Source organism: Elephantulus edwardii, unplaced genomic scaffold (genome assembly GCF_000299155.1).
Source record: "Elephantulus edwardii isolate Elephantulus edwardi_28Jun2011 unplaced genomic scaffold, EleEdw1.0 scaffold00022, whole genome shotgun sequence".
In the NCBI taxonomy this organism is placed as follows: Eukaryota; Metazoa; Chordata; class Mammalia; order Macroscelidea; family Macroscelididae; genus Elephantulus; species Elephantulus edwardii.
Genome location: NW_006399772.1, coordinates 11,175,181 through 11,189,264, shown reverse-complemented (window position 1 = coordinate 11,189,264; position 14,084 = coordinate 11,175,181). Strand labels below are relative to the sequence as shown.

The 14,084-nt window shown below is 44.1% G+C and overlaps 1 protein-coding gene across 1 annotated transcript in view; it reads left to right on the top strand.

Moving 5' to 3' along the window:
* The window catches only part of LAMB1 (laminin, beta 1), an 82,225-nt gene that overhangs the window by 49,626 nt on the left and 18,515 nt on the right, over positions 1-14,084 (top strand). The window contains 4 exon segments of the mRNA XM_006882635.1: positions 3,209-3,372; positions 5,081-5,305; positions 6,277-6,491; positions 7,477-7,573. Coding sequence (XP_006882697.1) covers positions 3,209-3,372; positions 5,081-5,305; positions 6,277-6,491; positions 7,477-7,573 — 701 coding nt within the window.

The window sequence follows — 14,084 nt, the reverse complement described above, 5'->3', positions numbered from 1 at the left end:
GATGAGGGTTGTGCAATGGGAAAGCCTAATTTGGGTCAAAGTAGGAACTCAGTCCAAATGGGATTTGTCATTTTAAATAGCTTTGTGTTTAAAAACATTTTAAGCAACTCTAGTTTCCAGGATACCATTTAAAATGCACAAAAGTAGATCTGTTCTCCAATTAGCAGATGACAATTGAATCATTGTCACGGTGGCAAAGTGCTTTACTAGACAGCATAGGAATACAATATAGGCTGTCTCCAATAACATCATTTAGCTTAGTAGATAAGAAATCATCCATATGAGCAAATTAGGCACACAATTATATTCTTCATTATTAATTAACAAATGCCAGCATACTCTCAGTCCTATTTTTTGGAAAGTGATAACCTCCACCTTCCCATGTCAATAAAAATTTATCTTTTCCAGTATCCAATCCATTGTATAAAAAAATATACTTGTGAAACTTTCGGTTTCACACCATCAGAGGGAGAGTAAAATCATTAATGAAAATTGCGTGAGTGATTCACTTGGATGTTAAGCTGGGTATAAGAGCTTGTTGTATCTAATTTGGAGGTTCCATTGATGGTTACTTTTAACTAAAAGTATTCCTTCCAACCCCAAAATTGTGTGGTTCAAGAATAACCAAAAAGCAACTAGAAAAAGTTTACTAAGAAGGAGATTAATGTATTATCATGTTTTATTTCTTCTGTAAATTTTGTTATTACTTCTCTTTCACTGGGAGATGAAAAATGAGTGAGGGAGAAAAAGATGAGAAAAGTCAGTTTTTAAAAAAAGAAAGCAGAATGAATTCACAAATCTAACCCACCCGAGGGTCAGCGGTAAGTCAGATTCAACTCTAAGGTATATAGCAAGTAAATAACAAAAGTGGTAGTCCACGATACTGATTCAAAACCAGTTTCACTATCAAATATATTTGCAAGAACATTCTGGAAGAATGACTTCGTTTTTATCTACGACTGCCTTTTTGAGTTTTAATTCATAAAATGGTTGTCATTTCTTATGGAAAAAGGATGGGTATGGGAGGAAAAAGATATATTTTTTTAATATTTTTCTTTTGTTTTTGTTTTATTTAAATTTATTATTAATGTCAATAAAAATTTACAGAGACTTTGGACTTCCATTCCTTCATTGTTGTACTTTTCTCTCCTCCAAACCCTCCCTCCCCCCACTACCCTCTTGGAAAAGTAAAAGACAGATTCTTTCATTGTTTTACAAACCCTCCCCCAGCTCCACTCCACCATGTAGCTTTCACTCTAGACTCCTGTCATGACAAAAATACCTAATCACATGTCCCTTTTAAACAGTTTTCTCCCTCATCTGTTTCAATGCAGTATACATTATTGAACCCATCCTTCTCAGTCTCCCCCCAACCCCAAGGTCAGTCCTGTTTTACAACAGTGACACCATGTAGTATTTGTCCTTTTGTGCCTGAGATACTTCACTCAGCATAATGTCCTCCAAAGTCACCCATTTTGAATAATATTGCATGAGTTCCTTGTTTTTCGATGCAGCATAGTATTCCATTGGGTGTATATAACACAGCTTCTCTATCCGTTCATTTGTTGATGGGCACCTGGGTTGTTTCCAACTCCTTGCTATTGTGAACAGAGCTGTGATAAACATGGGTGTGCATACATCTGCCTGGATGACAGTTATGGTCTCTTGGGTATATTCCCAGTAGTTGAATTGCTGAGTCAAATGGTGTCTCTATTTGCAACTTTTTGAGAAAGCGCCATACTGCCTTCCACAGTCGTTGCACCAAGGAAGATTTTTTTAGCTCTGTGTTGGACAACAGAATTGTTTTATTAAGTGTTTGGAAACCTATCTAGTTTAAGCCAATTTCTCAATATTCTTTCCCTATTCCAAGATGATGAGAGTTTCATCCATGACCTCAAAAAAGAAGTCTGTATTCAAATTGTTCCCAAGGGAGGAAGTGTATGAGAGACAGGGAGTAAACTTGACTTTCTGTCATGATGCATCTGGACTTATTTTCCCCTTGGAAAAGTCCCCTAGAAAATGTTCTCTAAAACTATTGTACAAAATTACTTCATCATTACACCCCAGCCCATAATTAGGGAATATGTCCCTGTGATACATCTTAGAATTGTGTCTAAGTCAGTAGATTGATTTCCTCTGAACAAAGTGTCCCTTCTGTATCTTCTTATTTCCCTCATTTTTTCAAAGATGTGGAATGATTTCTGCCCCAAACGAACGCAAGAAACAAACCTGAAATCCTCAGACCTGCATTTCCGCTTCGGTTCTTGCTTCATATGCCCCCTCCCTCAAGTATCCATTTTCTGCCAAAAAAGAACTAGATTGGATTAGATGAGCTCTCAAGTTCATCCAGGTGCTTATATTACAGGAAATTAGAAAAATAAGCTAATTACATTTCCTCTTGAAAAGCAGTATGATGTAGTGAAAGAAAAGGTGAAAAGGAGGTCAAATTCAAGTACTGTCATCTTGTTGTTGAGAACCTATGGATTCCTTCCCTGTAAAGGAGAGATTGGAGCTTTTACTTTGGCAGCTTCATAACTGGCATCCGTGTTCCCTGCCTAAGTTTGGCATCGCCTAAGGGACAGACATGGAAGCCACACCCCTAGAGTTCATCCTGGTCTCTGTTACTCGTCAACGCTGAGTTGCAGACAAGGCTTTAGTTAACTGGCCACCATGAACTCCATCCTGGCCAGGCAGAGTCAGGCTATTTTTAGCTGACCTCTGCTGTGGACCGGCTTTTGAAGGTGAGAAGGAAGCAGAACAGAACACATGGGTGGTAGGAGAATGCAGATAGGAATGTGTTTTCTCTTCTGAGGAGGAGTCAATAAAGGCCTGTGAATCCAGGGGTGCTGTTCCAAAGCTGTGGTTTCTGCAGGTGTGGTCCCTAGACCAGCACCAGGACCTAAAAATCTGCACTTGATCTTCTCCAAAAGGCTGGGAAGCAATAGGACCTAAAATCCTATACAAATACACATGCTCCAGCCTCTCCCTGGATGTACTAAATTAGAAACCCATGAGGGAGCAGTCTACCTGGTCAGTATGCCCTCCAGATGGTTCTGAAGGGAGCTAAGGATTTAAAACCATTGTGCAGCGCAAAGTCTTCCACATGGAAAGAAAAGGAATGGGGAGTGAGTGTTCCCAAAAGGAAAGAACCATTTCAAGTTTCTTAGAGCTAGAGTTCATGGCTCTTTCTCTTCTGTGATTTGTATAGGTGCATGGCCGGTTACTATGGTGACCCCATCATTGGGTCAGGTGATCACTGCCGTCCCTGCCCTTGCCCAGATGGTCCCGAAAGTGGACGCCAGTTTGCCAGTAGCTGCTATCAGGATCCGGTTACTTTACAACTTGCGTGTGTCTGCAACCCTGGATATGTTGGTAAATAACATATATACTTTCTGTGGCAAATAGGAAAAAAATGGGTCATGTCAATGAAGAAAAAGGTGGATGGGTTAGTTTAGTGTGGTTTCATTTTTATAATCCTTAGTTGAAAGGTAAGGGGGCCTGAAATTTAAAAATAGTTCTTTTTTGTTACATGGGCAAAGTCAATTCTTGACGCTTTTATGATAATGTTATAATAAAGAGTCAGAACTACAAGCTCATCCACCATTCAACCCCTGTGACATACTTTATCAGTGGTTTAATAGTAGAGAGAATGATTTCTATTTTATTTTTCACTTCCCTTTTCAACTCATAAGACGCTGTGGTGGTAGAAGTAGTTCAGTGTTAATCAGCAGGCTAGCAGTCTGAATCCACTGGGTTCCATGCAAGAAAGACTTGGCAGTTGGCTTCCACGATTATTATAACCTAGAAAACCTAAAGGGGGAGCTGTCACATTAGGTCTTTATGAGTTAACCTTAATTGAATGTCACCTAACAAAAGCCTCATTGAGGGAGCTCTGGTGGTCTAGTGGCAAGAAGCTGCAACTGCAATGCCAGAGGTTCGCCGTTCGAATCCACCAGATACTCTGCTGGAGAAGGAGGGGCAATTTCCTCCTGTACCAGTCAGATCCTATTTGATGGTACATGCACAAAAAAAGAATTTTAAAAAATTAAAAAAAAAAAAAGTGTCATCGAGCTTATGGCAGAAGTACCTCGAATAGGGAGATGGGCAGAGGGAGAAAAGACGATCACCCAGCAAGTCCCCAGATCACTGAATCCATCAAAGCTAAGACTGATTTATGCTTCCGTGTTAATTATACTCACATCTGTCAGTACCAGTGAGCTTAGCTGGCTGTGAAAGAAACTTTCAGTTCATCCTCAATATCAGTGTTTCAAATACTACCTGTGAACAACAGCCTCAGCTCTCCTTGCCAGCAAGTTGGAGCCAAGTCATGGCTGAGCTGCCGTTGGGTTTCCAACACTGTAAAGTTAAACAGGAGACTGCAGAGCCGCTGTGGCTTCGAACCACCAGAGAGGAATGGTCTTTGGGTTAGCAGAGCAGCTCTCTACAGACTGTGCCATCAGAGCTCCTGATGATCAGGAGCCCGTAAACATCTGCAGGTGATTTGGGTGTCTCTGAGTAAGGGGCACTGGGTTCTCACTAAGCCAGCAGCCATTGAGGTATTCCAGCTCACGGGAATCCCATGAATGGCAGAGTACAGCTGTGTTCCATGGCATTTTCAGTGACTGATTTTTTTGGGGGGAACAGATCTCTAAGTGAACGCAAACCTTGGGCAGTTCTGTTAATAGCAGAATCTGTTGCTGTGTACCACTCACAGATTCCCAGTGAGCCCCAAAGACTTAATGGTTAAGGTCATTCATAACCCTTGGGTTGGAATTTTGACTTCAGACTCACTTTATATTCTCAACTCATTGTTTAACCAAAGTCACAAATGCTAAAAACAAAACAACAAAACCCCAAAACTGTAACAATCCTAGGAGTTACTGGCCTGTGGCATTGTCGGTAGTTTTAGGACACCTTTCCCTTCCCAGCTAGAAGCTGTTCCTTCTCTGGACGTGAGCACCCCCACCTTCATCAGCACTGGCCTCTGAGACACCCAGCCAGCTGTTGCAGGACAAGAATGGCAGGGGGCTGGTGAGCTTCTTCAGCCAAAAGTACTGTCCTTGGTTTTATTGGACCACAGGTTCCAGATGTGAGGACTGTGCCTCGGGTTTCTTTGGCAACCCCTCTGATGTCGGCGGGACCTGTCAGCCTTGCCAGTGTAACCAGAACATTGACACGACGGACCCGGAAGCCTGTGACAAGGAGTCCGGCAGGTGCCTTAAGTGCCTCTACCACACGGAAGGACAGCATTGCGAGCTGTGCCGCTCGGGCTACTACGGGGACGCGCTCCAGCAGGACTGTAAAAGTAAGGCGGATGAGACCCACCTTCTGTCCGTCTGCACTTTGAAGTTTTCTATTTTTATATCATTTAAGAAAACACGTAGTCAGAGGGAGAAACTTTTCCTGTGAACCATAGAAGAATGACACTGTTTTCCTCCCATTTTCTGATAGGACTGAAGTCACAAGATGTGATCCAGTATCTTTTCCAAAAGGAAAAGCTATGTCACTTTCACCATGATAAATGCCGTCCAAGTAGAGTTTATTGATTTTATGCTCTGCTCCTGGACTTTGATTGGATGGGCCTTATTGATTCTGAACATGCATTTCAATGCAGAGCTTTTCGAATATCATTAATAGAAAGCCTACCAGTTGAAGGAGAAAGAAGGAACTCTTCTATGCTCTGAGAATTTGGTGTTTTTCTCTTATCAGGGGATCAGCCAGCATTTCTGCCCAGGCTGCTGCAGTCTGCAGGCCCCTCTTTGTTTATACAAACATGTCTGGAATGTTGGGGGCCCCGGGGACCAGATTCCTGGAAGGAAGCCTTTCTAGCTTAAAGGGCTTTTACCTGCCGTGTCCCACTCATTCCTGACTTGTTCTTCCCCGCCAAGAATTCTAAATCCCTAGATATCTTATTCCCACTGGCGCCTCTCTTATTATTCTACTAAGTCCTGTAAGTTTTAAAATGATTCACCTGCAGCTAGTTAAGGGTGTGTGTTTTGAAAATACCTTTAGGCAAAACTTGCCATTGTTCATATCTGCCTGGGAAGTGTCCGGTCTGTGTAGTGCATCGGAAGGACTTGAGGTCACTTTAGGGGTGGGGGTTTGTTTTGGTTTGTGTTTGGTTTTCATCTCCTGTAGTTCTTTCCCTCCTTGTTTGCATGTCAGGGTCGAGGTCTGGAGAGCGACTGTCTTAACTGCTTGCCTGTAATGCATTTTGCACCATCTGCGTGTGGGGACTGTGACTATCATGCACCTGACCCACTATTCTTTTTTCAGAGTGTGTCTGCAATTACCTGGGCACCGTGCAGGCGCACTGCAATGGCTCCGACTGCCAGTGCGACAAAGCCACTGGCCAGTGCTTATGCCTCCCGAATGTCATCGGGCAGAACTGTGACCACTGTGCGCCCAATACCTGGCAGCTGGCCAGTGGGACAGGGTGTGAGCCGTGCGACTGCGACACTGCCCATTCCTTCGGGCCATCCTGTAACGAGGTGAGAGTCTGGGGCTGTTATGGGAGAAGGAGACCCGTCTTTGTGAACCCAGAGGTTGGCTAGCTTGTTTGGTGGCTTTGCCCAATTACCATGGACAGAGCCAAATGGTCCACTGCTAGCTGGCACATCATGGTCTGGGCCTCAGCCCTCACTGTCGCCCTGGGCTGGAATGTCATTATGGTGTGCAGAGGCCCTTCCTGACCCTTGCAGCCTTTCAGTCTGAGCTCCCGCTGCTATGTGGACTCATGTCAGAATGGACATGGTGCTTCCTCCCAATGTGTGGCTGCTCGGCAGCTTAGAAGGAACCAAAGAACCAAAACCAGCACGGTAAAATGTTCTTTTGTTGCCTAGCACACACTGAGAATGACGCGCTCCCTCAGTCAGCTAGGACGGTCAGTGATTGTGAGGCCAAGAGTGAGGAGACACGTGAGGACCGTGTAATGTTCAGGGGACTTCCTAGTGGAAGAGGTGCTGCGTGGGGTCCTCATCCCCTAAGACCAAAGTAGGGCTCCCTTGCCCTAGTCAGGATGTGAGAAAGCTCTGGTGGCATGTGATAAGGAACTGTGCTGCCAACCCAAAAGCACACAGTTCGAATCCACGGTTTCATTAGAGAAGGATAGGTAGTATCTTCCTCTGTGATTTATAGCCTCTGAAAACTCACTGCAGGATCGATTCCAACTTCATAGTACATAACATAATAGAGGTCAGGATGTGGGAGCTCTGGTCGGCTAGTGGGTAAGTTGAACTGCCAACTCAAAGGCAGGCAGTTCGAGTCCACTAGCTTCTCTGCAGGGGAAGGATGGGCAGTCTCCTCCTGTCTCTGAAAACCTGCTGAAGGATCAGCTCTGAGGCACTTCCTCCTGGACGACAGTGATCTGTTTACTCAAGATGGGGAGGCAGACAGCTCAGTCCCACTTCTAACTAGCAGCAGACAGAGAAGGTGAAGAAAACCACTTGACCAAGGTTTTTTTCTGGCTGTGTTTAGTTCACAGGGCAGTGCCAGTGCATGCCTGGGTTTGGAGGCCGCACCTGCAGCGAGTGCCAGGAGCTCTTCTGGGGAGACCCCGATGTGGAATGCCGAGGTGAGGCCGCCGTGTGCTGGCATTGGGGCTCAGCCACCCCTATTAACCAATGTGGGAAGGGCTTCTTGTAAACTCTGAAGTGAGGTACAAGTTATGTTCATTTTGGAAAACAAAAACCAACCCCAAAATGAACAAATCTGGCCTTAATAAGTCAAGCCATTTTCTTGAGAGTCTTCCTCTCCCTTTCTGATTCTCTGCCGTTTCTAGTTGAAAGCATGTGAGATGAGGTTTCAGCATCCCTTCCTCTGAGGTGCACCCTGCTTGCACTGCCTCCAAGGCAGACTGGTTTGTTCTTTTGGCAGAGCTTGAGGGTGGCGCAAGAGAGAGGTAGGTTCCGATCTGTTGTTCATAAGGTCACTGTGAGGCATAATCAACTCAACGGCACGTTACAACGGCAACCTTATTAAGGTACAGTTCGTACAAAGTGAGCTCTGGTGCCCCGCTGTCAAGAAGCTGCACTCAAGGCACGTGGTTTGAATCCACCAGCTGCTCCACAGGAGAAGGATGGGTAATCTCTTCCCATGTGATTAGCTGCCTCTGAAAGCTCACCGGAGGGTCAGCTATGGGTCAGTTCCAGCTTGACGGTACACAACATCAACAACAACAATAGAAAGTGGCTCTGCTTACTTTTCCGGCCCCACTCCTTGAAGGAACAAAGGTATTCATATGCACCCACAAAATGTTGAGGTTTTTCCCTTATTGATTTTTTTTTTGTCCCCCCAGTGCTTTTAATGAGAATGGGCTCATACTGACCCTATATTTCTGCAGATTGATTTCTCCCCTTTTCAGTATTTGTGGCAGCCAGCTTCCTGCCTGCCACATCCAGAGTGGAACGGTTGTCCCCCCGAGAGCCTTGGTCCCGTCACGTCGAGCTGACTGTGCTGAGGGTGAACCCCCCAGGTCTGCGTGCTATAGTGTAGAACTGGCAGGTGACATTGGCACAGGGACTCGAGCACAAGGGGGGTCTTGCTGGGAGCTCCACCCAGGCTCTTAAATGGAAATCAAACCCAGATTCTCATGTACGCTGATGACACAGGACCGTGACAGAAAACTTGGCACTTTCCTAATAACAACAGAAGTAACTTTGTTAAAATCATGTGAATCAATGGTTGCTTAATCGTTATGCTGTTGGAATTTTTTGTTTTAATCTACAAAATTACTTTTAAAAAAATATATCAGATTTCTTTTAGATCTTAAAGTGGAAGCATTTATGGAAAAGTTTTAGGCCATTTCTACTCTATTTTCTTGTTATTTCTTCCCTCCCTGCACTGCCCCCCATTTCTGGTTTGTTGCTCTGGCTGAATATTTTCTGCAGTTTCCCATTCGGTCTCGTAAACATTTTATGAGGTGTATCTGCAACTCTGTCACTGCTGGGCTCTAAAGGATTCCTGGTCATGCAGTAGTTACTCACTTGGCTGCTAACTAAAAGGTCCATAGTTCAAGCCCACCAGTTTTCAAAGGAGAAGGAGCAGTCTGCTTCTGTAAACATTTACAACTTCGGAAACCTATGGGGTGTGTTCCTTAGGGCCATTAGGAGTCAGATTCAACCTGACAACAATGAGCTCTTGGACTTTAAGTCACATATGGTTGTTAGTTTGTTTGGGTTTTGGTTTATTTTATTTCAGGGGCAGATGAAAGTATATTATTTCTTTTTTTTTTAATTTAGCAATACAAATGAGAAAGGTTTATTAAAGTAATGCAGAGGAGGCATGGCAGTGAAAGATAAAGATAGACCATGCAAGGAGTTCAAGAGGAAAGAAGTAAATTGGGGGTGAGGAACACCCCTAGAAATTCAGGGGTGGACCCAAACCTTTTGCAGGCAACCAGCAGAAAAGGAGAGTGTATTATTTCTTAATACCACAGTTCAAGTTAGCAACACATTTGAGTACTTCCTGTAAAAAGTCAGAAAGTCAGAAGCCTAGAGAGTATTTATTTCCCCAACAGGTATAAACCCACCTGTTGTTGAGCTGCAGAAAGATATCAAACAATGGATAACACAGAACAAATGATTTCTTTTTTTTATTTCCATTCATTCATTGTTGCACTTTTCTCTACTCCCAACCCTCCCCTCTAGTACACTACCCTCTTGGAAAAGTAAAAGACAAATTCTTTGACTGTTTTACAATACCTCCCCCAAGGGTCCACTCCACTATGCAGCCTTCGCTCTGGACTTCTGTCATGGCAAAAATCCCTAATAATTTCCCCTCTTAAACAGTTTTCTCCCTCATCTGTTTCAATGCAGTATACATTATTGAACCCATCCTTCTCAGTCTCCTCATAACCCCCAGGTCAGTCTTGCTTTACAACAGTGGCACCATGCAGTATTTGTCCTTTTGTGACTGAGTTACTTCACTCAGCATAATGTCCTCCAGGGTCACTCATTTTGAATAATATTGCATGAGTTGCTTGTTTTTCGATGCAGCATAGTATTCCATTGTGTGACTATACCATAGCTTCTCTATCCATTTGTTTGTTGATGGGCACTTAGGTTGTTTCCAGCTCCTTGCTATTGTGAACAAAGCCGCGATAAACATGGGTGTGCATAAATGATTTCTTTTTTAAGTTGAGGCTTCACCAGAAGGTTTTGGACTAGCGTCTTAGATTAGTTTAAGCCTTGTTTCACAGAGGGGATGATGCGTGTTGTATCAATAAACAAATTCTTTGTCATTCATCATCCCCCAGTGATGGTGATGGTTCTCAAAGGGTTGACTCTACTCTAGCGGGACTTCTGTGGGAAGGGAAATGACATCTGGTAGACCAGTTGCTCCATGTTGTCTCCTAAACATAAAGCTCTTCTTGAAATCTGGTTTCCCAAGCATTTTCAGGGCGGTGCTGTTCTGTGCAATCCCTCACTCTTGTTAGGCCTCAAGAGCTTGGTTTTTCTGCAGACAGTGGCCCTCTCCTCTTAAGCCCTGACATTATCGGCATGTGTCATTGGCAAAGCAGCTTTAGCCGCTGAAGCTTTCTGACCTTTTGCTCCTTCTTAGCTTTGTTAGCATGAAAAAGTCCATTGCTGCGAGTCAGACTCAATTGGGAGATTGTTCGCTCAGTACTCAGCACTAAACCCTTGCCCTTTTATCTCGGCTTTAACCTTTCAGCTCTAACTTTGTCAGGGGAACCATGGCTTTCTTGTAGGAACATTGTCAACTTGTTCAGGTCAAAAGTTAGATCCTATTTTAGAATTTTTTTTTTTTTTTTTAATAAAGTGTGAGATTTACAGTGCTCACGAGCTTGTTTATTTCATCTAGAAGCAAGCCCAACCTGTTGCTGGAGGAACTGACAGGAAACATAAACAAGTAATGCAAAATGAAAACCAAGCATCCTGCAAAGAAATGTCATCATTCACATAGGGAGAATTCATAAAAACAGGAAGTGTATAATCCCTCTTCCTTTCTGCTTCTTTCTTTGGTAGTTTATGTCTTAATTTAGACTAATCGTAGCATCCTAGTTAATGCAGGAACTATAAAATCACCAGTCTTTATGTGTGATTGAAGATCCACAGATGCTCCCATTGGAAAGGACACAGATTCTCAACTAGTCTGCCTGGTTCTGGTCAGGCAATACTTATGCATTAGAGTGAAACTTAAGACCTTCCACCTGATGCTTTCCTTCTTCTCCTCTTAGTTTGATAAGAACCTTTCTAGTCTGTGTATTTATGTGGTAGCCTAGTGGTAAGAAGCTGTGCTGTAATCCAGGAGGCATGCAGTTTGAATCCACCAACTGCTCCATGGGAGAAGGATGGCCAGTCCCTTCCCGTGCGGTTATCTGCCTCTGAAAACCCTCTGGAGGGTCAGTTATGGTTGGGTTCCAAACTTGATGGTACTGAACAACCACGTTGTACGATCAGGACTTCAGTGGTATAGTAGGTTAAGGTCAGCAACTCCAATCAGTCACATCTTTCCAGAGAAAGATGAAACAATTTCCTCTCGCTAAGATTGACAACCTCGAAAACCCAGTAGAGGGTCATCATGAATCAGAATTGACTTGACGGCAGTGGGGATTGTTGGCCATATACCTAATGAAGTTTTTTAAAATGCACACACATGCAAGACTTGCTTTTCTCCCCTCCCCATTTACTCCTCTAGATTTCCATACTTAACGACCTTAGTCTTATAATCTCTATCTTTAAAACCGTTCAACCCCCTCCAAGCAAATATAAAATGCTTTTAAGCCCTTTGGAGGATTAGTAAACTTCTCTAAAAAGAACTAAAAATACCCTTGGAGCTTATGCCAGGTGTTAGATTTTAGCTGTTCTGTTATTACATTGCCTTCCCATTAAATCCTTCTGTCTCTCCACCCCCACCTAAGAGGCTTTTTTATGAGGGCAGAAGTGCCTTTTATCCTGAATGCTAAAATCTAGGGATAGAGTAGCAGATCTGTTGCTAATTTGCCAACTCAAAGTTATAAAGTTAGGAAATGCTGTTGCATCTTTTGAGCTGGTGCACTCTACCCCTTGTCTCCTCTCTGTCTGTACAGGCTGGACTGGCGGTATATAGGAGGGGCCAGGGGTGGAGGCAGGAGTGTTTTGAGCCATCACAGTGCAGGTTGCTGTGGGCCCTTTGTGGCCAGGAACCAAGGACACAAAATACCTGAAGTGTTCTAAATGTTCTGTAGTGCTCAGATTTTTGAACAGTTTGTGGATAGAGCAGGGTGTAGGACTGTTGTACATAGGGTCGCTGTGAGTCACAGGCAACCCGATGCCACATAACAACAATAGAAAGTGCTGATTGACTTGAGTTGACAATGGGGGGATTCATTTTTGTGGATACAGGATGGCCAGGAGCAGGACCCGGGCTAACTGGTGAGGCCAGGATGAGAATGCAGAAACAGTGCATTCAGGAGGGCGTTCATTCTTGTATTGGGATGTGGTCCCAATGGAAATGAGAGGATGTGGGCATGAAGGGACAGGCTCTGGAGATCAGCAGCGATAAGAAGAGGTGTCATTCCAAATCAGATGGAACCACAGTGACAGAAAAGAACTTCTCGAGGTGTAGCCAGCTGTTAACCAAAGGTCAGCAGTTCAAACTCACTTCTCAGAAGAAAAGACCTGATGATCTGGTCATGTCACAAACGAGGGGGGCCTCTGAGGCAGTTCTGTCTTAATAGCTGCTAAGGGTCAGGCTGGACAATACACCACACACCACTGCAATAAGACAAGAATGGGAACTCTGAATTAGGTAATTAACTGCCACCAAGTTCTTCAGTCTCAATTGCTCTTTCTGTTGAGATGGTTTATTGGAGGGTACACATTTAGATCTCCTGGAGCCACGCACTTAACAATATGCTTCTATAAAGACTTAAGTCATAGCTTAGTCATCTCCTTATGGCAGAAAAATGTAGTTCTGTAAAAGACAAATGAGTTGTGCCTCAAACTTACAAATGGCTGAATGCTCCTATTGTCCACCCGGATTAGGGCTTGGGGCGGATCGTGCCAAGTTGGAACAAGCTCACCACTGTATTGAGATGCTGAGAGAATCTCATCCATCCACTGTCCAACGTGCTGGAGGGAAGCTATGCATGGAGCAGCTCTGCATTGTGCCCCTCGGGAGCCCCAGGGTCAGACTGAGGAATCCTGTTGATTCATAGATAGCAGAGAGAAGGCTCCGTTACCCTGTGGCCTCGGGCTCTTGGGAAGGGCCAGTCTCTTTCATCTGGGCATATTGGAAATGGGAGGCATAGGTAAGAGGCAGACAGGTCCTTCCTTGGGCAGCTGGTGTTGATGGAAGAAAGGACTGTCTTGGCCGAGAGACTGTAGGGCATGTAGAGGCAGGGCTGTAGGAAGTGCCCTCGGGTAACAGACTTAGCTGGAGAGTCATAGGAGACTTGGTTTCCAAAAGCCATTTGGATCCAGATTGTAAAAAGCCTTGAATTTTATTCCATGAACAGAGTAGATCTAGAGGAGAAAGTGAAAAATGTGAAGAAAACATAGAAGAGCTTTATCCTGTGTATTTGATAATCATGGAACCCTGTGCATAACGTGTTAGTTAGGTTGCTGATCAAAAAGGTTAGGGATCTGAATCCATCAGCCCTCCAAGGAAACCAGGGGAGTGTCGTTATTAGGGATCTGAATCCATCAGCCCTCCAAGGAAACCAGGGGAGTGTCGTTATTAGGGATCTGAATCCATCAGCCCTCCAAGGAAACCAGGGGAGTGTCGTTATTAGGGATCTGAATCCATTAGCCCTCCAAGGAAACCGGGGGAGTGTTGTTATGAGTCAGTCACAACCGAATAGCAGTCGGGTTTTATCTGATAACTAGGCTCCTAGGCTACTGTTAAGAAGCTCTGGTGGCACAGTGATTAAAACATTCAGCTGCTGACGATAACATAAACCCGCAAGTGGCTTCACACCAGAAAGATGAAGCAGATGGCCTCCATAAAGATTGTTGTTACGTACTTGCAACTCATAGTGACTCTATGCACAATAGCTCTGAATCCTGCTCTGTCCTGAGCCAATCTCACTGTGACACACGTACTCTGACACATTATACCAGTTATTATGTCAGTCCATCCCA